Here is a 25,822-nt window from a genome sequence, read left to right as displayed (position 1 = left end):
AGACTGAGTTTATCTGAACTACACAGACATAAATGAAATTAACCTACTAAAACAAAATTGTTAACACAAGATTAGCTTAGATAACTAATCTGAACTGCTGTGTAAACTTCAGCTGGATTCTTCTCCTCCTTTCCCCAGGATTTATTATGACAGTGAGCCGGCCATGTTACTTTGGTAACCTGCTCCTGGGCGTGGTCGGTGTGGACGTGAACCTGGCCTACATCTTAGAGGACGTCACCTACTACCAAGACTCGCTGGCTTCGTACACCTTCCTCATTGACAACAAAGGTGGGTCACATGAGAACTGGGGCAGTGGTAGTGACCGGCTCCAGTGCAAACATTTTTGTTGGGCTCCTGACCCCCCCCACACATGCATGTTCTTCATCACAGAAGAATTAGCAGGATTATCTGCTGTCGCCCCTTTTTCCCCAACTTGTGGTCAAGCAGCATAAACAGTGGTGTTTGTAGGCGTATTAGCAAATAAAGCTTCAAATTGTTACAGCCTGTTCTCTAAATAAAGTTTTCTCCAGGTTATACAGAGCGCGGCAGAACAAATCAAAGTCATGCATCGCTTTTTGCCCAGATCGCTAAGCCAGTAACAAAACAAACACCAGGAAAAGATTTGCAGTCTATAGGTCCAACAGACTCCAGTGGTATCAATCTTCATTAGTCATGGTCTTAGAGAAACACTCCAAATAGTTGGGAAAGAGTGTATTTTGGTGTTCTTGTTTCACATACAAGTAGAATTACACTTTATTTTGTCTGTCTCAACTTCCTCCACAGCCATTATCCCTTATTAGACTTAATTGACATCTTCTTGGTAGCGCTGGCACTTCTTTGGCATTTCATTCTCTGTTGAGCCATGCCTCAGTGCGTCGCCACAGCGCGGGGCGGTAGTACTCATGTCCGGTCTTGGTTTGTCTTGGCCCCAGTCAAGGGGGTCTTGACTAGACCACTGGTGCCGTACAACAGGTAGGTTGTGCTCTGTGGGCCTGTAGACAAGAGTCGTTAATGGACACATAGTTGCACTGAGTCAAACTGGGTGTTAGAAAATGTCTCACAGCTCTTGGTGACATTGCTGACAGGATAGCCGCAGCAAATGAAATATAAAAACCAGTGGAAATAAAGTCATTACCTTCACTACAAACTGGATTGTTAATGTGTTTACAGCTAAAACACACGTCTTTACTGCTGTTTTAATTCAACCGTATAAAGGGGAAAACCATGCAGAGCTACAGTATCTTCCAGCTAATTTTTGTTCCAGCCCATTGTTCAGAACATGATCCAAATTTCAGTTGCAGTATTTGTCTCTTTTTTCCCAACGAGAGAGAAATACTGCATCTATCGCTGTCAACACAGAGGTGAAAATGGACAGTGTCAGAAGTAAGAATGTCAAGAATGTGGAGAGAGGAGTTTGTGGAGCAATTGCAGGTCTCCCAGTTTTCACACCTTTGCAGATAACTATGTGTTTCAACTTTTATTTTATAACCTTTATATGCTGCTCCTTGTGGAAACAGTAAACATAATACCCTAGCTAAAACAGATTTTTTAAATATAAAGATATAACTATCTTTACTAACAAATGCTGTTATAAGCAGGCTAGATTTGTTTATGGCTTGGAGCTTGGGAGGAATTGGAAAGGAAGGGAAAGGAAGCGAAGTTTCTGAGCTCAGAAGAGGAGTGAGTGGAGGACAGGTGGGAGACATTTAGTTAGAGGGTAAGGATTTTGGAAGGTGGGAGGAGAGGTGAGGTAAACTAGGGTGGAGGAAAGTCATACAGCATACAGAATAAATGACATGCACTCACCTAGATGGAATAAGTGTTCAGCGTGAGAATTTTTCACAATTAAAACTAATTATTGTAAATCATTGCAGCTGTGTGAGTTTTGCTCTTCTGCTTCGCCATTCACTGAGTCTCTTCTTTCCCCTCTAAAATGTTTGTTATTGTAATAAATATGCCATCAAATTATAGCTTATTACTGCACCATGCTTATTAGTGCAGCAACTCTGTAAACACTGACAAATGACTCCCATTAAAGTTATTAGCTTGCATTCAAATCGTCTGCTGCCAATTAGAGTTTAGGTAAATATAATTAGGTAAATATTCAGCTGACAAGAGGCTTCTGGACCTGAAGCTAAAAACAGCAATGAGCATATTAGACATATTTTTGCATGGATGACATTTAGTTGCTCATTCAGTGACTTTATGAGGCTGTGTGTGAATTAAACAAGCTTGTACCTGAACTCGATTACATATAGATTTATGTATGATGTGTACAGTAGTTTGCTGTAAGAACAGAGATGCCTTGTGTACTATAGCAGATGGATTTTCCTTTGAGTCTGACACACCGCACCTGCTGCTTTCTGCTGCTACGTTATTAAATACACACACACACACTCTTTTTCACTAAATATTCACAGTGCATTAGAACTGAGTAAAAAGCAGATAATATTCTGTTTGTTTGCTCCCTTCAAAACAGATGGGCTTTCAATCCAGTTTCTTGAGGGCTTCTCGTCTCCCAAAATGATTATTGCTGCTGTTAAGAGCTGTGTTTATCACAGCACTACACTCCTTAGCTCTACCAGAGTAGTGTTTACCTCTGAGCTGAACAGTTTGAAGGTTAAATGCTGTTGGTTTTTTCCTGTGGAATTTCAGACTTTGGGAATAGAGCAGCATTAAAAATGAGCATTGTCCATGTGATGCTGTGACCTTGTAGCATCAACAGCTGCATATTATTAGATTCAATATTAACTGTTTTAGTGAATTAGGTCTACTGTTTATACTGCCTAAAGTAAATTCCTTTGCAAGTATGACCCATCTACCACCCCCAGTTGTTTTTTTTTTTGGGGGGGGGGGGGGGGGGGGGGGATCACATAGATACTGTTTTTTGTATGCTGTTGCTGTGTATAAACTTTTTTTTCAAAGACTGTGATTTGAATGCTAACAGTATGGAATGATGTTTCATAATGATAATAGCAGGTGTGATTATGCAGTATCACTGCACTTTTCCTGTAGATTCATAACAGTTTATTGTTTTAATGAACTATGCATATCCTGTTTGTCTTTGTATGTTTTTGTTTCTGTGTCAGTATGTTTAAACTGTAGTCACTGACACTGCTGTTGTGAACTTGTTTGATTTCCCAGGTTACACCCTGATGCACCCATCACTGACACGGCCCTACCTTATGACGGAGCCTCCCCTGCACACAGACATTATCCACTACGAGAATATCCCAGGATTCCCTGCTGTCCGACAGAACATCCTCAGGTAAGAGAGAATGAGAAAGAAATTTGACTGAATTTTAAAAATTTGTTGTAAAGTTGACTGTAGATGCAAAAACTAGACTGACAGTCAGCTATCAATACATACGTGATATATTTTATGATAAATCCTGTGTATTTCCTGCAGCCTCCCTCTGGGCAGTCAGGTCATTGCTGTTCCAGTCAACTCCTCCCTGTCCTGGCACACCAACCGACTCAGGGACAACAGCAAAGATGCATACAACGTCAGCTACGCCTGGAAACTGGTAGGTGATGGTGTAGACAACTGAGGCACAACAACATACAACACACATTTATCAGGTGACTAGTGACATTTGGTCTGTGTCCAGTGACCCAAATCAGATTTTTTTGTTGCGTCTAAGTGACTCAGCTCTGATTTGTTCACAGATGTGTGAACCAGTCTAAACTCACTTTGATTTGATCAGATCTGGGGCGCTTCATATCAGATCTCTGGCTCTGCGACTGCTGTCAGAACAGTCAGATTGGGATTCATGTGGTTTTTTAAAACCCTAACTTCTTTGCACATAGACATTTCCTGCCGTCATCATTCAGCTCGATGATTTGACTGATGCACAAACAATGATACTGTTGTTATTCTTGTGGTAATGTGGCAGCAGTGCAGCTCACTTTTCAGTTAAATCTGCGCATGTGTGGCAGTTTAAGACCTCAGAGATGTTCACACCGGAACCAGATCCATGTCATTTACAAACATGAATGTGAACCATCAACAGAAAAAGATTTGATCTGACTAAAAAAAAATTGGATTTGTGCATTAAGTCCTATAAGGTGAACATAACCTTAGTTTCATTGTCCAACATTTTGCCACTTTACACTTTACTCACTATTTTATGCTTACAAACACACATATGTTTAAAAGCACAACATTATGTTGTTCCTATTGCCTGCACAATTTCCCAATGTGGAAAAAAAAAACAAACAACTGATGTCTTGCCAAATTTGAATCCCAGTTTTCCCAAGTCGTGAGCAGAAGGAACCATACCTTTGAAGCAGAACAAGCACTTGCACATTCAGAGCAGAGACAAATGACGATCCTTGGCTTTGGGCCAGTAAGGCATTATCATGGTGGGACAATAACTCACTCATATACTTTCTCTCCAACTCTTCCATTTGTGTCTGTAGCTCTTTATCATTACTGTACCGCTGTCTAAAAGCTGCATAAAGATTTATGTTCCCAGCCTTTGTGTCTCCACCGAACCCCCGCCACCTTAAATTAGTTGGTGTAATAAAAACCAAGTGCTCCCACACCCAGAGGACTGTCTATCCCTCCAATCTGCTTTTCCTCTCAGGCCCTCAAGTGTCATGTTTTAGGAACAAATGGCATCAGGACAGCAATAACATCACGCCATATTGAGTCTTTTTGCTCTCTGACATTTAGACTTTTGGCAGGAGCAAAAATATCACACTTAATTTAGGCAATTCACTTTTAGCCTTTATTTAAAAGCTTTTGACATTTTGTTTTTTTCACGCAGGCAGGTTCAAACACGTCACCTTTGCCATGAGTTTGGCAGCTGTCTCTGTTTTTCAAAATGAGCTTTCCAGAGCCAGAAAAATGGTAAATTAATTTAGAAAGCATCAGTTCAGAAGGGTCTGTGGTTTCCCTCACCATTCTGTCCTTTTTATCAGCTAGATAACATCACAAGATTTATCATTTTTGTGCTTGTGACCAGAGTTTAGACGAAAATGTATCAAAAAAATTAACAGCCAAGGTTTTCCCCTGAACAAGCCCGTGGATCTTTCTTTAAGTTGTTAACTGTTTGACGGTTTGCATGATTTAACAATAAAGTCTTAGAACCAGCCCTGCATGGTTCATTTAGAATCAGTCAGGTGAAAGCAGTTGTTAAACCAGACGCATTTATCTTCTCTGGAGGACGCCTGCGGCTTATAAAACACTGGCCGTGATGTCTGACACTAAACACTGAAAAAAAAAAAAGAGGACAGATAGGGATGGAGAGTGTGTGTAATGTCACAGTCTCCCTATTTTGGACAAAATATGTTGGAGTGGAGTCTATAAATTATCTTAAACTCCTGTATTTTATTCATAAGGTGAATGTTTCATTATTAGTTCAAAATCAGAGCATGTTTTTGGGGTGAAAATTGTGCTATCAGTTATTGAAGCAGTATGAAAATGTACACACTTAAAGTGAGGAATCGCCTGCCAAATAAGGTGGGTAGAATTCCTTCTCTCTGGGCCCTCAACTCCACATTCTACAGCACTGTCAGGAATATGTCTGTGTTAATGTAAAGCGTCAAAGCCTCTTCCTCCTCTCCTGTCTTGTCCTCTAGGTTCAGGACACGTCGTTCATCCTGTGCATTGTGTACGTGCAGCCTGAGATCCCAGTGAAGCAGTTGAAGAACCTGAACACAGCTCCCAGTTCAAAGCTGCTCTACCATCGTTTGGACCTGCTGGGTCAACCCAGCTCCTGCCTGCACTTCAAACAGCTCGCCACTGTCGGTAAGGAAAAGCACCAAATGCAGAGACCTGAACTAATAACCTAAAGTCATAACTTTGCCTACAAAACACTGATGAAATCCAACATCTCTGACTGTCTCCCTTTCCCTCTCTTTGCCTTTCCCAGAGTCCCCCACAGTGATGTTGGCAGCTGGTAGTTTCTCCTCACCCTATGAGCACCTCAGTCAGCCAGAAACAAAGCGTATGGTGGAGCACTACACTGCCTACCTGAGTGATAACACCAGGCTCATAGCCAACCCAGGCCTCAAGGTACACAAGCACACAAGCCTGTGAACATTCAGACACCCCGTGGCAAAAAAGAAAAAAACAGCCTGACGGCACACTCACTCAAGCACAAGGGTAAACGTTGTTTACCTGACAAACTCGTGGCACGCAGCCAGCCCTGCGGTCACATTACAGACGTGCACAAATATTCCTGCACACAAGTATGTACACTATTAGACACAATTAAGTTACCCTGCGACAGTGTATTTGATTTTCGTTTTATTGTATGATCACTTTTTGAATGCGTCTTTAATTATATTTCTTGCATCGTCTGACAAGCTTTTCAGGCTGCTTGTATTAAATTTCACAAATTTTAAATGAAGTTCTGCATCTTTAAGAAGGGGCTAAACCCCCACGTGGTTTTGGCAGTGTGTATGCATTCCTGTCCTGGGGGGAGTAGGGGGTCAGAGTTTGAACTCTAAGTCCCAGTCCCAGTTCTGATTCCCAGGCTAGTCTTAAAAGACCCCCTCCTGTGACCTCATCACCTCTTTCAAACTTCGAAGCTTCTCTGAAAATGGTGCGGAGATGTGATTTTTCAGGGTGTTTTTTTGGGGCATTAGGACTAATTGAACCCAGTTTTTTCCAAAGCACTGGTTGTGTAAGCCTTGCTAATTGTGGTTTCTCCATAACAGTTATCTCATTATCTTTAGCATACAGATACAGTACAGTAATTTCAAGTTTAGGTATAGCATAGTTGTACCAGTTTTTTCTCCCAATTGGAAGTAAACGTTTTCCCGATTGGAAATAAACTTGCCAAATGTTTTAGTCTACTTACATTTCAAGCCAACCACAGATTAAAAGTTTCTTCTCCCCTCCCTATTTACCTCTTCCTTCCTTCTCCATCTCCTTTACCGCTCTTTCTACCCTCACTGTCCCTCTTCTCTCACTCCGTCTCCCTCCATCCCTGCTCCTCTGCAGTCTTCTGTCAGGAACGAGGTTATGGCGACCAGTCACGTCACGGATGAGTGGATGACACTAATGGAAATGAGTAGCCTCAACTGCTACATTGTGCGCCGTTACATAGCAACCCCCAGTGGGGTGCTCCGGATTTACCCAGGATCACTGATGGACAAAGCCTTCGACCCGACCCGCAGACAATGGTGAGGCTTACTCTGGAGGGTGTGAAGTGGGGGTGGGGGGTGGAGTGAAGATGTGTGTGCATGTGTTGGTTAGGTAGGAGTTAAGGGATGCAAACTCCAGGTGTTTGTGTTTAAAAGTGATCTACAGCTAATTGAATACACAGCAAATATTTTTCTGTTTTAATTCCCAACAAAAAGTAAAAGTTCACATCCTCAAGTGATTGGTTGAATAAAACCTGCACCAGCATCTTAAAAAATATCTCATTTACTTTGTTAGTCAGAGAACGTTATGAGATATGAGGCTTAACCCTCTGCCTGTGTGATGTGTTGTGCAGGTACCAGCACGCTGTGGCTAACCCCGGCCTCATCACTTTCACGGGGCCGTACCTGGATGTGGGCGGGGCGGGATACGTTGTCACGATCAGCCACACCATCCATGCCTCGAGGTAAGAAGAATAGTGTGTATTTTTAAAACCACTCTGTGACTGCACCAGAGGAAATCAAGTCCTTCTCCTAAAGTGCCTGTTTAATAAAAGTATACACTTCTTGATCCCCCAAATTTGTGGGAATTCTTACTCATTGGCAATAAAATTATCAGCTCCCCTTATTAGATATTGCTCATTAACAGATTCACTGTTGTTATGAGCCCAGACATCATTGTGGGCAGTTAGGCTCTCAGCCCAGGAGTCACTTCTGCCAAACCGCACCATCTCTGAAATCAGGAAATAATTTGAGGGAAACTAAAGGAGACCGTTGACCATTTTCTTCAAGTATCTGCTCTTCCAGAGTGCCTGCGAGCAAGTCACTGTATTCCTACCAACTCATGGTGGTGTGAGGAGGAAAAGCCAAATGACAAACTGAGTATCACACCCTGTTCTTTGGCCAGTTTTTAAAGTTATCCCAGGATGTTTTCTACACAGCCTGTGTGAGTTGGAGGATTTAAAAAGCCTGTTACTGTGGCTGAGATTAACATGTTTATGTATGTTTCTAGTTCAGTGAGCTCAAAATGCAACTTGCCACAATGGTCAGCATCACTGTTTGCATCAGAACAATAAAAGGTGTTTATCACGGCCCATGCAAATGTTCAGTATACACATAAATATTTCAGTATCAGCGTGTGGTAAACCAGGATTAGTGTGTTGTTGTATACTGGCTCAGTGAGCATATAATCATGCAGTCTGTGGTCTGTAAACACAGAGTCACAGCGTGTGCAGGTGTATGTGGTGTATTTTGTGTATGTGTTTAACAGGGATTTTTGTTTTTTTGGCTCTCCTTCTCTTTGTGTCTTCTCTGCTCTCTGCCCTGTCTTCAGCTCTCAGATGGCTCCTGGTTATGCAGTTGCAGTCATGGGTATAGACTTCACCCTTAGATATTTCTACAAAGTCTTGCTCGACCTGCTGCCCATCTGCAACCAGGACAAAGGCAACAAGATCAGGTAAGTGCATGGAGGATGGATGTGATGATCAGCTGACTCGTTTCTTGTTCTGTTCTTCTCGCTTCTTTATGCAAATCATTGCTTCTATTTCAGTTCCTTACTTCCCCACCCTTTCTTCCAGAGTTTCTTTTTGGGTGGGTGGCAAAATTTCTGATTTACTGAGCAAGAATTCAACTTGCAGACTAAGAAGAAAAAAGAAAGAGGGGCAAAAAAGAGATAAGCTGATTATCACAGCATTCCTGCTGGAGATGTGGCGTTGCTGCTGCTTCAGTCCTACATACTTTCCCCAGCTTTAATGTCTCTCTTTTTGTTTTTTTCCCCATCCTTTCTTTTCCACTCGCAGTCCCTTCTTTCCCCCTGTCTGTCTCCCCTCCCTCTCTCTCTCCCTCTCCACTTCCTTCATGCTCTCTCTGTTGGTGTTCAGGGGCCATATAAAACAGGATTAGCTCAAAGGGGGTGTGGGGTGGAGAGGAGCAATATTTGGCAGAATGTTTAAGGAACAGAGGGAAGCAGCATGGAGCTGTATTATGCAGATGAATGGATCTGAATTGAGCACTGCGAAAAAGAAGATTTAAACAAATAGTAGACATATATTTTTTTATCTGATGCAAACCACCTGTCATCCACCTTGAAGAATTCAGAGTCATTGTCTGCACTCTTACAAATATGTGTGTACACTGTAGGTGCTTCATAATGGAGGACAGAGGGTACCTGGTAGCACACCCCACTCTCATTGACCCCAAAGGTCACGCCCCTGCAGAGCAACAGCACATCACACACAAGGTAAAGCACTCGGAGACAACAAATGTAACACAACCACATACATCTGTATCTTCAAATATGAATAAGCCTTTCAAGGTTTGTTTAACAATAACATCAAAATGTGTCCTTAACTAACAGAAAAGTACAGGGTAATTTCAGAAAGATTACATTGTAGTACACAACAAAGAAACATTACACTCATTCTCATCCATAAACAGGCAAATCATTAATACTTAGAATGAAGGAATGCTACAAAGTTTAGTCTGGAATTATGTCTGATTCTACTCTTTTTTTTTCCTTCTCTTTTTGGTGGCAGGAGCCGCTGGTGGCTAACGACATCCTCAACCATCCCAATTTTGTCAAGAAGAACCTGTGCAACAGTTTCAGTGACCGCACCGTGCAGCGCTTCTACAAGTTCAACACCAGCATAGTGGTAAGTCAGAGACACATTAACTGGATGCTTGAATGGCAACACAGGAAAACAGACTCATACTGAGATACTGTGTTAGACAGATGCACTCTCAAGGTCTTTGTAAGCAGCGTTAATATTTGATAGTATAACACTGCTGCCTAGTGGTGAACGTTGGTGTTGCAACCTTGAATTATTCCTATGTACTATAATTGTATGAGAGCTATTGGGTAATTAGAGAGTCTTACGAGTTTATTATCCCAATTTAGGTTTTGGCGCAGCTTGAGTGTAATCTCACAAATTTGAATCTAAGTTTGTCCAAATACTTCATATTCCTTACTGGTTACTTTACTGGTGGCTTGTTAATTTTTAAGTCCTCTGTTCATAAGGGCCAGTGTTTCATTTTATCATGGGTAATTTGTGAAGAGGCCTCACCTTTTGGACTTACTGGATTTGATGAAATTGTTTGCAGAAACTTCCAGATACCCAGTGGGGTGATACAGTATGTTGATCTCACTCTCTAACCCTTATTCTCTCAGGGGGACCTCACCAACCTGGTCCACGGCAGCCACTGTTCTAAGTACCGACTGACCAGGATCCCTGGTACCAACGCCTTTGCTGGTATTGTCAACGAGACATGCGACTCTCTGGCATTCTGCGCCTGCAGCACCGTGGACCGGCTCTGCCTCAACTGCCACAGGTCTTTGCTTCACCCACACATGGTGGATTAATTGTCAGATGATAGTACTTTAGTAGACTTTTGCATGTTTGTTGTACAAGTTCACAAGAATAACCTGTCAAGTTTAGTAAAGATCCAGTGACGGTGTCCTTATCGATTGTGTGAATTGTATTTACAATCACAACATGCAGTTATTACTTGACCTGAAAGAAAATAATGATATAAAGAGAATAATGATGACATGTTTCTCACTGAGCATGGCATTATTTTTGTGTTTTTCAGAATGGAGCAGAATGAGTGTGAGTGTCCGTGTGAGTGCCCTCTAGAGGTCAATGAGTGCACAGGCAACCTCACCAATGCTGAAAACAGGTCAGTATAAGATACTGTATGTCTCAGCCACAGACACTACATTTATATCCACAAATTCAGCATTTCTTAATGACATAATGTGCAGAAAAATACATTAAAAAAAGTTGTATGCAGGTAGCTTAAAAAAAGGTAAGTTTTCAAATGATGCTGGATCTCTTTTTTAAAGAAGTGTGCACTGCAGTCATATAGGAAGCTCTGGGGAGTAGTCGTATCTCTATTGTTTCTTAAGTGCTTGAAGATGTTTTGTGTTTAAAAGATTGTCTTTTACGGTGGCCCTGAAGGTCAAAACAACAACACAACAAACTATATGCAGCCTTAAAATCAGATGCTTAATATGTAATATCTGATCGAAAATTTTGTCTGCCATCAGTGGTATTTAGTACTAATGAGTCCCAGTTAAAATATTTGTGAAACTTATTTCTTAAGACCCTGTACCTGAGTGTCTTCAAATGCCGCCCTTTCATATTCCTGTCATTATAAATTTAATTGTGGAAACTTCAAACACTCTGGGAGCTTTGTAAATGTTTGTAGGTGTTTCCTCTCTTATATTTTCTCTCACATTATCTGTCTTGTTTTAATCAGTATCAGTCTTCTCTTCTACTGTTTTTGCCACTCTGTCCATCATTCTCTATCTGTCACGTCTCCCTCTCTCTCTCGTTTTGCCCACCTCCTTTCATCAGCCATCAGCAGCCTTTGACAGCGCACCGATGTTTCAAATGCCAATTCCTGTTTTATTTCAGGAAGACATGCAATTATCATTTTTCACTGTCAGATTTTTCTCTTGTATTGTGTGAAGCAGCATCAGTGTTTGTCCTTTTTGGAGCTGATTTGCATACATTGACATGCCGGAGACACTACTTTGTGTGTTTATGCTTTGATTTTCCTTTTTATGTCAGTTTTACTGTGTTTGCCTTTGTTCAGTGCAATCATGTTTCATGCTAGGATTTGGATGGATTTTGTCAGCTGAATGTTTTGACCAAGAATATGTGCTGTTCCTGCTCCTTTCTGTATTTTCACCTTTTGTGTTTGTGTTGTGCAGGAACCCCAGCTGTGAGGTGCATCAGGAGCCAGTCAGTCTGAACGTGATTGATCCCAGCCTGCATGATACCCTGCCCCAGTGCATCAACACCCGCTGTAGCCAGAGATACACCAGCAGGTGCACACACTGAACTACACACATGCGCAGCACATATCAAGTATCTTCCAACTCATTCTTACAGGGCCATATACCTACAGACATGTGCAGCAGACTCATAAATCTGCCAGGGTGAATTACAACCAAGCTACATGACTAGCTGTGAGAATATTACTGATACAGCATAGTGCCACCTAGTGGTAATAAATGGGAAGTGTAGATTTGGGTTAATGTTGACACTGAATTCTGTCCTTTTTCACCCAGATGCTTGACATGTATAGTCTGCATGATACACACAAGTGTGTTGGGAGAGAGAGAGAGAGAGAGAAACTAAAACACTTGAAACTGCAAGCAGGCAAAATAGATAGATAAAAATTAATCAAAATAAATACATGAAAAATTTGGGAAAATATTCTTACTTCTATAAATCAAGAGCATCAACAAATTTATTGTTTACCACTTGGCCAATCTCTGAAAAAGCTTCTGACTTTAAGTGTGTGCCCTTCAAAAATCTAATTTTGAACTCTGTGTTCTGCGGCCTGTTTCAGTGACTGTTTTGGAGTGTTGGACTGTGAGTGGTGCATGGTGGACAGCGATGGTAAGACTCATCTGGACAAGCCGTACTGTGCCCTGCAGAAGGAGTGTTTTGGAGGAATTGTCGGTGCCAAGAGTCCCTACGCAGATGGCCTTGGGCTCCTAGGTATGTACCGCAGCACAGAAACAAACAAGTGACGACAGAGGCAGACAACAGTCAAATTATTTCCATGGTCCTTGAGATAGTGGAAACATTGCTTACGTAGATTTAGACTGAAACTTCTCTGTTTCTTGGTAATTTTTCTGTTTTTTTTTTTTCACTTTCTTCAAAAGGGGAATGGACTGTTTGTCTGCTGTTGACTATTTTTTTCTGCTGCATTTCACACTGATGAGAGAATAGACACGGAGTAGAAAATGTACCAGCGTCACAGCGGGAGTTAGGATCTGAGCCCGAGCTGTTTGATACTGGCCCTGTTGTATTGTCACTTCTTGAGCCATCTGAAATCCTTTCAAATTTCATTAAACAGCCTTCTGCCTGTCCCTCGCTCTTCTCTCTTTCTTCTGCAGATGAGGAGGTGGCATCTCTGAACATGATCAAGAGCGCCCCCGTGGGTCCAGTTGCCGGGGGCATTATGGGATGTATCATGGTGCTGGTGCTGGCTGTGTATGCATACAGACACCAGATCCACAGGCGGTCACACCAGCACATGTCACCACTGGCAGCACAGGGTGAGTATGACTTACAGATGGATTCTCTCTCTCTCTCTTTCTCTCTCCTTAGTGCATTTTTCTGTATGTATGTAATGCCAGAAAACTACAAGTGCAACAATGGAAACATATCTGGTTGTATTAACCTTAACATTTTCTTCGTCATGTACAGACATTTGTTTAAATATCAAACAAAGAAAGTTTTAAAGCAGCGTGATTAACAAACAGTGTGGAAAGTGCTGTTGAAGTTAAACAGCTCACATTAGCATCGCACAGTCGCAGCTGCTGCTCCAATGATTTGTGTGATTACCCGCCAGTATTGACAAAAACATCAACCACGATTACAACCCCATTAAAAGTCTTTGGTCCAAGTCACTTTAAGTTTGATACTTTAGTAAACAACTTAGAATTGATGGAGGAGAGTTTGGCTGTGTTATCACAAGACACTGGGCTGAGGAATTGGCTCATAAAGTCACAATACTCAGCTTTGTGTGTATGTGTGTAGGGCATATTAAATCTTTTTTTTGCAGCTGCAACTTGCACACACACTCAGTCACAGTTTGATGCAAGTATGATGCCCTCCTTTTTGTAAAGACTGAACTCTTATATACACAAACACACCTTCCTTCTGGCTTGTACATAGGTTAATGTTATCTCATATTAGCTGCAATTCCACTCGCATTTGTTTTTGGCTTTGTTTGTATACCATGACTACGTGTCTTCCTTGTAATACTTCGCATTAGAGTAACATCTATCTCATCTTGGGCCTCTGTCTCTTCCCTCCCGCTCTCTTCACCTCCATGTTGCTCCAGAAATGTCAGTGAGAATGTCTAACCTGGATAATGAAAGAGATGAGAGGGACGAAGACAGCCACGAGGACAGAGGAATCAGTAAGTTCTGTTTGATATCTGATGGGAGAAACATTTAAATATGAGGGTTTAAAAGCTTTGGTTGAAGTGTTTTTAAACTCAGCGAGGTCTTAACTGTTTCACAGCAGACGTATTTGAGTACCACTTAAGGGCCTTTGTGTTTACCCGTGTGCTCTCTTCACTTTCAGTCAGTAATACCAGATTTATAGCTGCGGTGATCGAAAGACACACGCACACTCCTGAACGGAGACGGCGGTACTGGGGACGATCTGGGACAGAGAGTGACCACGGTGAGGCATTTGATTTCTGTTTCTCACACATACACACACACATGGCATGGGGATTTAACCAAAAAAGCACAGATGTGATGACTCTCCTGCAGTACATCAGTGTGTGTGTGTGTGTGTGTGTGTGTGTGTGTGTGTGTATGTGTATATATATATATATATATATATGTGTGTATATACACATATATATATATGTATGTATGTATATGCCAGTAATGCTGTGCCAAAGCCAAAATGACCATTTGTAAGATTGCTGTTTCTTTACATGGTTTCAGTACATGGTTATCTGTAAGTTGAAAGTCATGGGACAGAACTGAAAATGCATGTTGGTCAACCTAAAGGAAGTTGATATTCAGTGACATATGTAATTATGAGTAGCTCTACATGGAAGTGATTCTTGCAACTGAACAATATTTGCCCCCACATCATGTTCATGTTGTAACATGGTGTTACACAACAGGTGGTTCAGTCATAAAGATTCTGGTTTGTAGAAAATGAATCGATCATTCACCGCCTACAAAACTGGCACATCCTGCAAAAAAATAAGTATTAATCACACACGTTGTGCTGAAGTTTTGCCTCAGGCGGAGACAATATAAGCTTAGCTACAACTTTGATATAACCACAACCATGTAGGATCAACAGCACCTCTACAGACAGCATCAGCTCTGGAACCAAAGTCCTGACTTGCCCAAGAAGAGAAGTACAGGCTGTCAGATATTAGGAGCTCATTTATTCAGGGGGATCTTGGAGTAGAGCCTCTGCTCCTATGAGTGGAAATGAGCCAGTTAAGGTTTTGGTATATAATCAGGAAGCTTTCTGAACATGATAAGCAGGAAGGAGATCTGAGAGTAGACCCAGAACATGCTGGTGGGATTACATATCCCAGGTGGCCTGGGAAAGCCTCTGGATCCTCATGAAAGAGCTGGAAGATGTGAGATAAAGAATGTCTTGGTTAACATGATTAACTTTCTGCCACAGTGCCCCAGGTCCAGAGAAGTGATAGAATACTACATACTTTTTTTACATTAAAAACTCTCTTTTCTCTTTTAATAACACGTGGTGAGTGTGTTTACATGTGTACTAGTTTGGTTATGAGTTTGCACATACAGACTTTTTATCTTTAAGGATAAGCAGTAGCATAGACCTTATCCAGGTTTCCATCAGAAACCTGGATAAGGTCTAATCCAGGTTTTGATAAACCTGGATATGCTAACTGGAGAAGCTGGGAGGCATACTGTGACATGGTAACACCTTATTCAGGTTTCTGGAGATTCTTTTTTGGTATAGAGCAGAGTGGCTGAGATGGTGAGAAATCAAGACAAAAATGTGCACAGATGATCAGAAACTTGGATACTCTAATGGTCATGTGTACAGGGACATGAATAACCAGGTTTCTAATGTTCCATGTAAACACCATATCCCAAATATGATAGAAAACCAGCGTAAGAGTCAAAACCGGCGTACTACTATGAATGTAAACACACTCAGAGCATAAAACCATAACAAGATCCATTTTAACTACACTGTCAAAAATCAGATTAGGGGCTGAGATTTCATCTTATTTAAATGAATATTATTCATTTTTGAATGTTACACAGCACAGTCTTAAATCCACAGCTAGCTCTCAGGTCTCTGGCAGCAGTTCAGCTCCGAGCTTGTTCTTTTCATTATATCACAGATTAGAGCCTTGTTTTCTCTCGTCTCCAGCTCTGGGAGAGTTGCTCGTGTTCGCTGTAACCATTTGTGGAGCTTGTAAGTCTGACACTTGATGAGTGTGGATGGATAGTTTCACCCACATGGGCTCTTACCTCCTACATATGGCATCACTCCACTTCCTGGCAGCGAGTGTCTCTGTTACTTGTTGCATAACTGATGATGACTGAGAGGATGAATATGAAGAGAGGAGAGTGGGCTAAAGTGAAACAAAGATTCGAGTAAGCTTAAACCAGAGAGGATGAAGAGATGCTTTTCCCTTTACTTCATTAAAGATTATAATCGCCCCTCCTGAATGAGATAAGATAGGATAGACCTAAATATCAAGGATGTTTTTTTTCCACAACTACAACTTGAAGGAATGTTTTGATCAAGAAATATCAAATAACTTTGACATTTGTAATGAAATCTGAATTATTTTTCTCATGATGTAAAACAATTACAGAGAGAGCATTACTCATTTAAAAGGGCTAATAAAAAGTCCAGTCCTGATAAATGGATAGGAAAGACTATCACATGTTGCATAACTAGGGATGGGAAAACAGAAAATGGAGGACAAGTGCAGAGATTTAGTCATGCAGAAATGATGAAAGAGGGGAAATTAGAGTGAAACACAAGGGCAAGAGGACAGGGACCGAGAGGAAGATGAGTTAGAAATAATGGAAAGAGGGGGTGTTAGTCCGTCAGGGAGTAAAACAAGCTCACAAGTTGACGCAACAGAGTTGCTGCTCTTCTCTGCTCGGTCAAAGGTGCCCTCCTCCCACAATCCACACACTCATGCTGTTTGAGGGTATAACACACACATACACACACATACAAGTGCAGATCACTAAAGGATCACAGCATTAAGTCTGTTAAATGGGTGACGCACACATACAGAGTGCTGTTTGGCAGTGGTGGTTTTCAGCTGCTGTATTAGCTTCCAGGAGATGGCTACAGCTGCCCATTTCATAATGAATACTGTACTGCATACATATTTATAATAAGAATCTTTTTGTGCATTACTGCCTTCAAAATAAAGAAAACAGTTCACTTTTAGAGGTTACATACTACACTTGTTTTCTTGCTGAGAGGTTGATAGAATGTGAAACTATAGCTAGCACCTGTTTAGCTTATCAAGTTTCTGATCTGATCCCTCTAACCCTGTAAAACCACACAGTGGCACCTTTTGGTTTTTGGACAGAATAAATAAATGGAATATTACATGTTAATTGAGCTTTATGTGTGCTCATGGGTTGTTTTTTTCTTCTGGACAGAGTGTTTCCTGCTGTTAAGTAGAGGTCCATTCTGGTGGATATTTCCCTATCTGATTCTGGTATGTATGCTAAGCTAAGCTAACTGGCTGCTGGCTGTAGCATACGTACATGCATACCTGAGAGTTTTTTTCTGACTTGCAGCAGAAAGGCGACAAAGATATTCCAAAAAACTGGAAGTACAAATGTTGTAGGCAACATGTCATTCAGTTTATCACACACCAAATCACGCTAGTATTTGTTTCCAGCTGTTAAAAAACGTCTTCAAGTGTTCAGATATCTCAAAGGTCCAAACATAATAAGACATTTAGAGTTTGTCTCCAAGGTGCAATAGTTTTCCCTGTCTCTCCACATGCCTTGACATTAAGGGGGATTTGCTTTCGCTGCCTGTTGTAGCTGAAAATTGTCAACAGGACACAGCTGTAGACGTGCCTGAAACTCCGGCTGTCGCTTTGGGAAAAGGAAGGATAAACTTTGCTGAAGTTGGCACCTTCCAAGTGTGGATCTTCTTTGAAGTCTCCGTCCCTCTCTTACCTTTAATCCTCCCCCTTCCTCTAACCCCCCCCCATCCCATCTCTTTTTCTCTCCTTGTCACTCCCTCTGCTCATTTTTCTGTCTCTTCTTGTCTGCTGTCGGTCTTCCTTTTGGTGTCAAAGCCAGGCTAATCTTTGGGGAGTCAGGGAGGGAAATCTGTGAGAAAACTTCTCAGTTTGACTAGTACAGAGTTTTAGGACACCACAGTGAGACATGAAGGACATTTTCTTATTTTACATAAATTACCTTCAAGTTTATGACATTATATCACAGGATACAGAGCAGTAAACATGACAGGAAGGTAGGGATACCAGTGTTGGTCAATACTGGAATATTTCGATAACCTTTAGATGGATATCCATAAAATTTGGTTCAGACATTCATATTTCCCACAGGATAAACTGTAATAACTTCTGACTTTTCATCTAGCTCCATCATAAGCCAGATGAAAAATTTAAATTTGTCTGATACTTTGGTTCATGACAGAATACCTGGAAAACTAATGATATTCTCTTCAGCCTGGGTTGCACTTCATATTTATGCTAATTAGCAAATGTTAGCATGCTAACATGCTAAACTGAGATTGGTTAACAATGCCTGTTTAGCATCAACAGTTCATTGTCATTGTGAGCATGTTAGCATGCTGACATTAGCATTCATCTCACCACTGTGGTACAGGCTCATAGAGCTGCTGTACACGCTTATTTATGAATAGTTTGACTTGTTCTGGACATAATAAACATTTGCCTGGGGATAGCCAGTACAAAACAATGTTTCTGCATCATAATGTAAACTCACAAAACTCTAAGAAGAATGTTGGGATCAGGTGTGTTTACTTGTTGCTTTAGATGTTTAACTGTCTGGAGGATAGAAAAGTTGTTGTTGTTGACACAAGGCCACACAAACGGACATACCTACTGCCTTCAGCCTACATGCCACACACACAGTGTCACGTACATATACGTAGATGGACACACACATGCTCACAAATCACTCTGTTCAGTATCTCTTGAGGTTTTATGTTTCATCATCCAAAATGGCAACCATTTTTCTATAAATATAAATGTTGAGGCACTCAGGCTTACAGGATTGTTTGCTTAAACAGTAATAACAGATTGATGTTCCCATCGTGCAGCATGTTGCTGGTGTGATTTCAGAGGCTGAAAAAGATGATGCTAAAGGAATTAAGGAAAATGGTTTTATTTCCAGATCAACAACTAAATTTTTTTTTTTTATCATCAGACTATGTGTTTCAGACAGATTTCATGGTTCTGAGGGAGATGAAACCCACTCAGTAGATATAGGGTTGTGTTGAATTTGAGTCCAAGTGAAAAATTTGAGAAATTAAGCAAAATGAATAACCTTGGAACTCCAGGGTTTTCATGGAAATTAGCCCCTGGCAGCTTTGAACAGTCAGAGAGTATAGATATTAATAGACTAATCTAAGTCTTAGCCAAACTTAGAGGTAAGTCTGGCCTAGTATAAATGTTAAATTGTCAATCATAAGTAGAGCGCGGTATCATAAAATATTGGTCTCCTTATGTTCAATCTGTTATTTACTTATTCTTTGACCCAGTAATCCCTTTTCCCTGTGACAGCAGCATTGCCCTCCCACTCCACTTACCAATGTATCCAATAACTGCCATGTTGGCTTATGACGGTGTCTCCTCAGGCTAAACGTATGTGCAAGATGTGTATGAAAGTGGTCATAAATATGTATGCTTCATTTTTTGTCTGAATTGTAGTGAGAGGGCTGAAAACATATGGAGAAGAAAATGCCCAGCAGGGAAATTTAGTTGTCAATGTGCCATCAAAGAGCTTGTACTGCTCTCAGAATCTTTGTGTGTTGTATTCACAAGCATGTTTCTGTGTTGAATGTCTGACTGGAGGGTGGCATTTGCTGAGTAGTTTCTTTTATGGCGTCCTCCCATTTCTTTGGACTGAAGCCTATGCCAAACTGGTACATGTGTAATTGTAAGTTCTTTGCTTTTCTACCCAGTGCTTGAATGAGGCTTGCTATATAATAATTATAAATACAGTGGTTGGTTTATGTTGCATTCAGATGTTTTTTTCTATTCAAAAAGGTAGGATTTCCTAACCTTTCTGACACATGACCTGACTTTTAGGCTTCTTAAATTTTAAGTTATAAGCGTAGGTGTGGCATTGTTTTTTTTTGTCTGTTTTCATGAATGTGCAGAAAGCTCCAAATAGATTACATAAGAAAACATGATATAAACCCATTAAATCAAATCTATCTGCCAATGATATCAGCCAAGTTTTACAAATTTCCCACAGCCCCAGTTGCATATTCATGGAGCCCATGTGGGGTCATGACCCTAAGACTGAGAGATTGGTTTATATTGTAATGCCAGTAATGTCCAGTAATGCCAACTTCTGCATGTTGCATGTTTTTTTTGTGTCCAGGTTACAGCACCATGAGTCCGCAGGAGGACAGTGAAAATCCACCTGGAAACAATGATCCGCTCTCAGCTGGCGTCGATGTTGGTAACCACGATGATGACCTGGACCTGGACACTCCTCCCCAGACGGCTGCATTGCTCAGCCACAAGTTCCACCCCTACCGGCACACGCACACACACCACCACCCACTGCACACGCACCACCTGCAGGCCGCGGTCACCGTGCACAGTGTGGATGCAGAGTGCTGATCCTCAGAGTGGCATTACCCTTCCTGCCAGAATTTTTTTTATAAAAGACTTATTTTTTTAAAAAAACGTGTGCTTCACAGTGGGTAATGTAAGGATGGGTGGAGGGAGAGAAACTCCGCAGCTGGACTCAAAACCCATACTGCCGCTGAGCCGCTGGGACCTCCACCATGAATGGATCTTTTAATATGAGTATTAGCCTCATAGTCTCATTGTGCCAACATCGCCATCTCAGCCCTTTCTTCGCTGTTCCCAGTCTAAAATGTGGGAGGTTTTACAAACACACCAGACCTGGGCCAGTAGAAATAACCAATCTGGATCTTTTGTTTGTTTTCTGATGATTTGGCATTCAGGACTCCATAAGTGCATACAACAACCTTTGGGAGCAAACACAACAATTTGATCTCATTCATTGGCCTTCAATGAGGAGAGGACACAACTGGAACCTAAAAGCCTTGAGAGGGGACAAACTTCTTCATTTTCACACCGAAGGCCAGAGCAAACACTTAACTGGAACAGTGGATACTCAAATTAAATCAAGAGTCTGATGTGGACCCTTTTGTGCAAGGGTTCCATCCCAGCCTCCACACAGTTTGTTTCCACACAAAGCCCACTTGTAGTGAGGAGAACAGAACTGTTCTTACATTTGTGAAAACTGCTGGACGTCTCTGAAGAGTGAAAATATCAACTTTCCAACGCTTATCTGGATCTAATATGGGAATATATAATGGATTCTGTAACAGCTTTACTCTCCTTGGTTCTGCAGATAAACACTCCTAAGTTTTTGCCTTCATCCAGAGGAGTAGCTGCAGAGTTTACGCAAAATGTTTTGGGAAGATATTTGGACATTTTCATGAATGCCTGTGAATGTTAAAGTAGGAAAAATCCTCAATGATCCTCATAAAGACAGGAAGAAACACTTAAAAGAGGAAAATATTATTTTTCTACTATTTATTAAAGAGGTAGATTTTCAGGACAGATAAGCAAGCAGCTAACGCTAACACAACAGTCAAGATAAGTAATACATAGCTACCCACTTCCTGTAACCAGCGCATCATATTTAAGGCTCATTATTTTCAGTTTCTAATTCTCTAAAAAAAAAATGTTGGATTTCTTTGGTTTATTGCAACATTGAGTGACTTTGGTACATAATTTGTGGCTCATCTGCATTTTCCTTCCATTTTTCTTTCCACCCTTGATTACCAGAAGCATCCTCTCCACTGGAGAATGTTTACTGTATAGTGTAGTAAAAAGTGTCCTCTTAAAGAAACATTTTTGAATGAGCATGGACCTAAAATCTGAGTCAAAATCAGTTCTGCTGCTTTCAAAAAAAAAAGAAAGAAAGGGAAAACTCCAGGTATTTTTTAGTGAATGTTGATTGAAGATCATGAGCCTTAACCACATCCTGTGTCATTTAGGAGGAAGCTGTCTTTGAGATGTAGCTCATTTTTACCGTCTGTTTTCTCACAGTTTTGAATCACTGAGATGTTTTTGTGGTCTTGTAAAGTAAGATCTGCTGTGCCGAACAAGTTGACAAGCATCCTCATTCTGGACATGTCCTCTGTATCAGGAGGCACTGGATGCTGGCTGGCCTTTTTAAGCCTCCTGGGGTTGGAAGGAAGGAAGAGAGAAACTAACACCAGCAAAACATTCCTGGCTTTAGTCACTGCTGGGGATTTAGTGTGTGAGGATAACTGGGGACCATCACAGAGGTCCTGAGAGAAGATTGAGTGCTGTTCTCTCTAACTGCCTGAGTAGAAAAACCAGTACAAAATGTTGTGTTTTTTTCCCCCACATTATTTTACCACAAATTTTTGCCTCTGAGGCCAAGCTGATATTGTATGTATGTGTGTTAAAGGTTGTGTGCTGGATTTTGTGCAAAACAAGTTCAGTTTCCATTAATGCCCGAGATGGAGTCTTCTTCTCATCAAAGTGAGTGAGAGAGGGAGAGATGCTGCTGTTGTTGTACAGAGGTTACACCCATCTGTCGGCTCCTCTGTGGTTAACCACTCAAAATGTCTTTTCTACACATCTCTGGTTTAACTGTTGTGTGTGTACAAGTGTATGTGTGTGTATATGTATGCGTGTGTGTATGTGAGAGGAAAGAATGACTGTCCGCCTGGAACATTTTCACGCATTATTGTATTTTTTTCAAGATAGTATTAGAGAATTATAGGTGAAATTATTATGATTGAGAAATCCACTTATTTTTATTCTGATGAAGAGTCACTTGACCCGATCTGTGCTTCGTGGGTTTGATTGTTCAACTGGTCAAATCATAGTCAGCGGGCATCCATTTATTTCTGGATGCCAAAATGTCTATTGTTCTTCAGAGATTCATTATGAAGTGTAAATACAGAATCACAAATAGCTATTAATGTCCTGTACACTCCATTTTTTTTATGTTGGTAAGACATAATGTATGCTTCAAATGATGCTCAGATATTCGGGTTGATATTTTGAATTGTCTGTTCATGGTGTCTCACTATATTTTTGATGCCTTGGATGTTTTTTTAGATTTATTTTTCTTTAGGTCCATATTGGATGGAAGTCAGTACTTGGAAAAAATTATACACACTTTTATGTTTTGAAAGACTTCTAGTTTTTAAAGTTTTATTGTGTGTCTTCAAAATGTTAAAGAAAGCTTATCTCTACATGAACTAATTTAGAGTTGCAAAATAACGGTACAACATCTTTTTTTCACTGAGTAGTGGGCAAAACAACAACCTTGTAGTGGATTCAGGATTTACAGGAGACTGCTGGAAGCTGTGCTGTGTATCTGTTGCTACTGAAGACTGTCAGCCATTTTCATTTACAATAATTTTAGTGTGTGTATCACTTTAGTAGAATATTTACATTTGCACACTCAATGTGAGCTCATTAAACTTCCAGCAGAAAATGTAAGAGAGCAGTGAGATCGAAATGTAACATGCATACTGGAAAAATCTTCAAAATCTGCAAAGTACTACTGTTATTGAACTCATTGGATGTGTAGTGAATTAAATATTCCACTTGAATTACAAAAAGGTTCATCACCAAAGTTAAAATTTTCCCGTTTCCACCATGTAATGTGGTACATAATTTCAGTTCAGTGTGATGTCGATGCAGTCTTGTAGCATTTCATGGCAATCTTTAGATCAAATGCAGTCGTGGGAGTATCTTCTGATATGTGTGTATGTTGGGGCAATTTTTTTTTCTCCAAAATGGTTTGATGTTTAAGACATTTTTCTCTGGAGAGCTTTTAAACAGTATTTACCAGCCGTTGTAAACAAGTATATGTGTGTGTCTATACAGAACACTCTGAATTGCATTAAGTAATGTACTGAAGGAACATGTGTACATCACCCCCCTCATGTATCATATAAAGTTATCAAATTGAGATTTATTGCAATGTGAATGTGATAAAGTCCATTTTACACTTAATGTGACTGTCTTGTTATTTCTGCCCAAATTATTGCCATTTTTAAATCTACATTGCTTCTGTGCTGCTTGCTGGAGGTAGAATTGGACCCCTTTAACAGACTCAAAATAGATAGTGGAAAAAAAGAACATAAAAATCAATGTAGCAGACTTCATCTTTTTTTATTTCATGCTTTCTTTTTCCTTGTCAGAACTCAGTGCCTACATTACCTACAATGTGACTCAATCACTGACTGTTTAGTTGGAGGTTTGGGTGTGTTATGTGTACATCACAGCATTTAAACCATAAGTAGCCTATGAGCACCTGCAAATAGACCACAACTAGCAGTTACACACACAAAAAAATCCAGTATTAACACTAGCCTCAGGCAGAGATGAGGTCTGCAGAGGTCTGGTAATCTCCCTTCTTTATAACTCCAGCATCCAAAACAACATTTTCAAACTTGTAGTTTTCAGCCCCAACAAGTGTTGCCTCAAGTGACATCATCAGAGGCAGTTAATCTCCCTCCGGAGCAACAAAAGGCTTCATCTATACAATTTATGTTTCCACATTTCCACTCCCTACGACCTAGGGACAGACTTTGACCTGTATAATTGGTGGTTACCCCTTTAAAAGTATGATTTAGTTTAAGCCACGCCCCAATCCTTGATGTCACACCAGGTGTTGTCCATTCGTTTTCAAATCCTCAACACCTGACATCACTTACTGGGCTATAGCTTGAAGCGCAGCAAACGCTCAGTTTTAAAAAAGGTCTGATCCAAAGTTGATTTCACCCCTACAGTTACTGCCATTTATTTATATTTAGTTACTTATTAAAACTTGGGGCACAGACTCCACAGCAGTGGCAGAAAAACACGAACACATTATCCTTCATGAAGTTGATATGGTTAACATGCTAGCAAATAAATTTGCGCTTCCAGGATACAGAAGCAAGATTGTACTATTGGAGTCGTTTTTTGGGGGCACCTGATGAATGTAAGTCTAGTCTTTCTTGATTTCTCTCAACTAATTTAGAAAAAAAACACGCATCTTCCATTGCTTTCTCGTGTCAAAGTTAGATGTTCGGGTTTCTTCACCAGCTAGCAAACGTGCTAGCTCGTCATGTCTGCTGTTTGGTGCTGGTGCTGTTTGCTCGTAGTGTGCGTTGCATGGCTTGTTTGGTGAAAAGAGCTGCACGCCGTTTTGTGAGAGCAAAGTTTACAGGGTCTTTATGTGTATCTACGAGTATAAATATGAGGAGTATGTTTCTTTAGGAATTTGGGCAGTGACTGCAGGAGTTTTTGTAAACCTCAACGATATTAGCTGTGCCCAAAAATCTCCAAAATGAAGTCTCAGTTTAGTCAGGTGTAGTTAAACAAACCGTAGTATGAATTTCAGAACTGCAATGATAAGTCTATGGAAAGAAAGTCATGGCAGATATTTGGATAATCGATAATGAAGTTCACACAGAAAGGAGCAGAACTGAGGTTTGAACCTAATGAAGTATTGCTTTTGGTTAACTTCCAAATTATTTTGCTTAATGCAAAAAATTTTATGGCTAGAGAAAAAATGCCTTTATTAATATGTTGTCCCATATGTTGCTAAATGTGTCTTTCTTTTATCAGTATGGCCATTTTGTTCTTACTGTAGGAGGTCATGGAACAGGTCACCCACAGAACGCTCTGCACACAGTAAACCAGGGAGATTATCTGCTGGGGATTTTCTGTGTATTGTTTCAATACCTGGCCCTGTCCTCACACTCACTGACAGCTGAGTGATATTGTCTGACGCCTCTCCAGCCTGTATTATTCTCTCTGGTTCATGCAGGGACATTCAGGACACCTACACTCCAAATTGCTCTTTAGAGGGGTTTGGCCTTGTTTGATAGGGAGAACTTTTTTAATGATATGTTGAGCTGTCTGCTACTGCTGTCGAACTGGGATAGCTGTC

At 40.7% G+C, this 25,822-nt stretch overlaps 2 protein-coding genes across 2 annotated transcripts in view; both read left to right on the top strand.

Moving 5' to 3' along the window:
- The window catches only part of cachd1 (cache domain containing 1), a 79,822-nt gene extending 55,927 nt beyond the window's left edge, over window positions 1-23,895 (top strand). The window contains exons 10-27 of the mRNA XM_018696467.2: window positions 139-288; window positions 3,145-3,268; window positions 3,410-3,527; window positions 5,587-5,755; window positions 5,880-6,022; window positions 6,956-7,137; window positions 7,452-7,562; window positions 8,429-8,551; window positions 9,235-9,334; window positions 9,630-9,746; window positions 10,262-10,422; window positions 10,684-10,770; window positions 11,810-11,926; window positions 12,454-12,605; window positions 13,007-13,168; window positions 13,960-14,037; window positions 14,205-14,306; window positions 20,231-23,895. Of these exons, the coding sequence (XP_018551983.1) occupies window positions 139-288; window positions 3,145-3,268; window positions 3,410-3,527; window positions 5,587-5,755; window positions 5,880-6,022; window positions 6,956-7,137; window positions 7,452-7,562; window positions 8,429-8,551; window positions 9,235-9,334; window positions 9,630-9,746; window positions 10,262-10,422; window positions 10,684-10,770; window positions 11,810-11,926; window positions 12,454-12,605; window positions 13,007-13,168; window positions 13,960-14,037; window positions 14,205-14,306; window positions 20,231-20,475 (2,441 nt within the window). The 3' untranslated portion in view covers window positions 20,476-23,895. The remainder of the gene's footprint in view (window positions 1-138; window positions 289-3,144; window positions 3,269-3,409; window positions 3,528-5,586; window positions 5,756-5,879; window positions 6,023-6,955; window positions 7,138-7,451; window positions 7,563-8,428; window positions 8,552-9,234; window positions 9,335-9,629; window positions 9,747-10,261; window positions 10,423-10,683; window positions 10,771-11,809; window positions 11,927-12,453; window positions 12,606-13,006; window positions 13,169-13,959; window positions 14,038-14,204; window positions 14,307-20,230) is intronic.
- Window positions 23,896-24,572: 677 nt separating this feature from the next.
- Window positions 24,573-25,822, top strand: part of raver2 (ribonucleoprotein, PTB-binding 2) — a 93,964-nt gene continuing 92,714 nt past the window's right edge. Inside the window, exon 1 of the mRNA XM_018696477.2 lies at window positions 24,573-24,868. Coding sequence (XP_018551993.1) covers window positions 24,863-24,868 — 6 coding nt within the window. The 5' untranslated portion in view covers window positions 24,573-24,862. The remainder of the gene's footprint in view (window positions 24,869-25,822) is intronic.

This window comes from Lates calcarifer, linkage group LG17 (genome assembly GCF_001640805.2).
Source record: "Lates calcarifer isolate ASB-BC8 linkage group LG17, TLL_Latcal_v3, whole genome shotgun sequence".
NCBI lineage: Eukaryota > Metazoa > Chordata > Actinopteri > Centropomidae > Lates > Lates calcarifer.
Note: the sequence above shows the minus strand (reverse complement) of the source record. Positions and strands in the feature narration are given on the sequence as shown.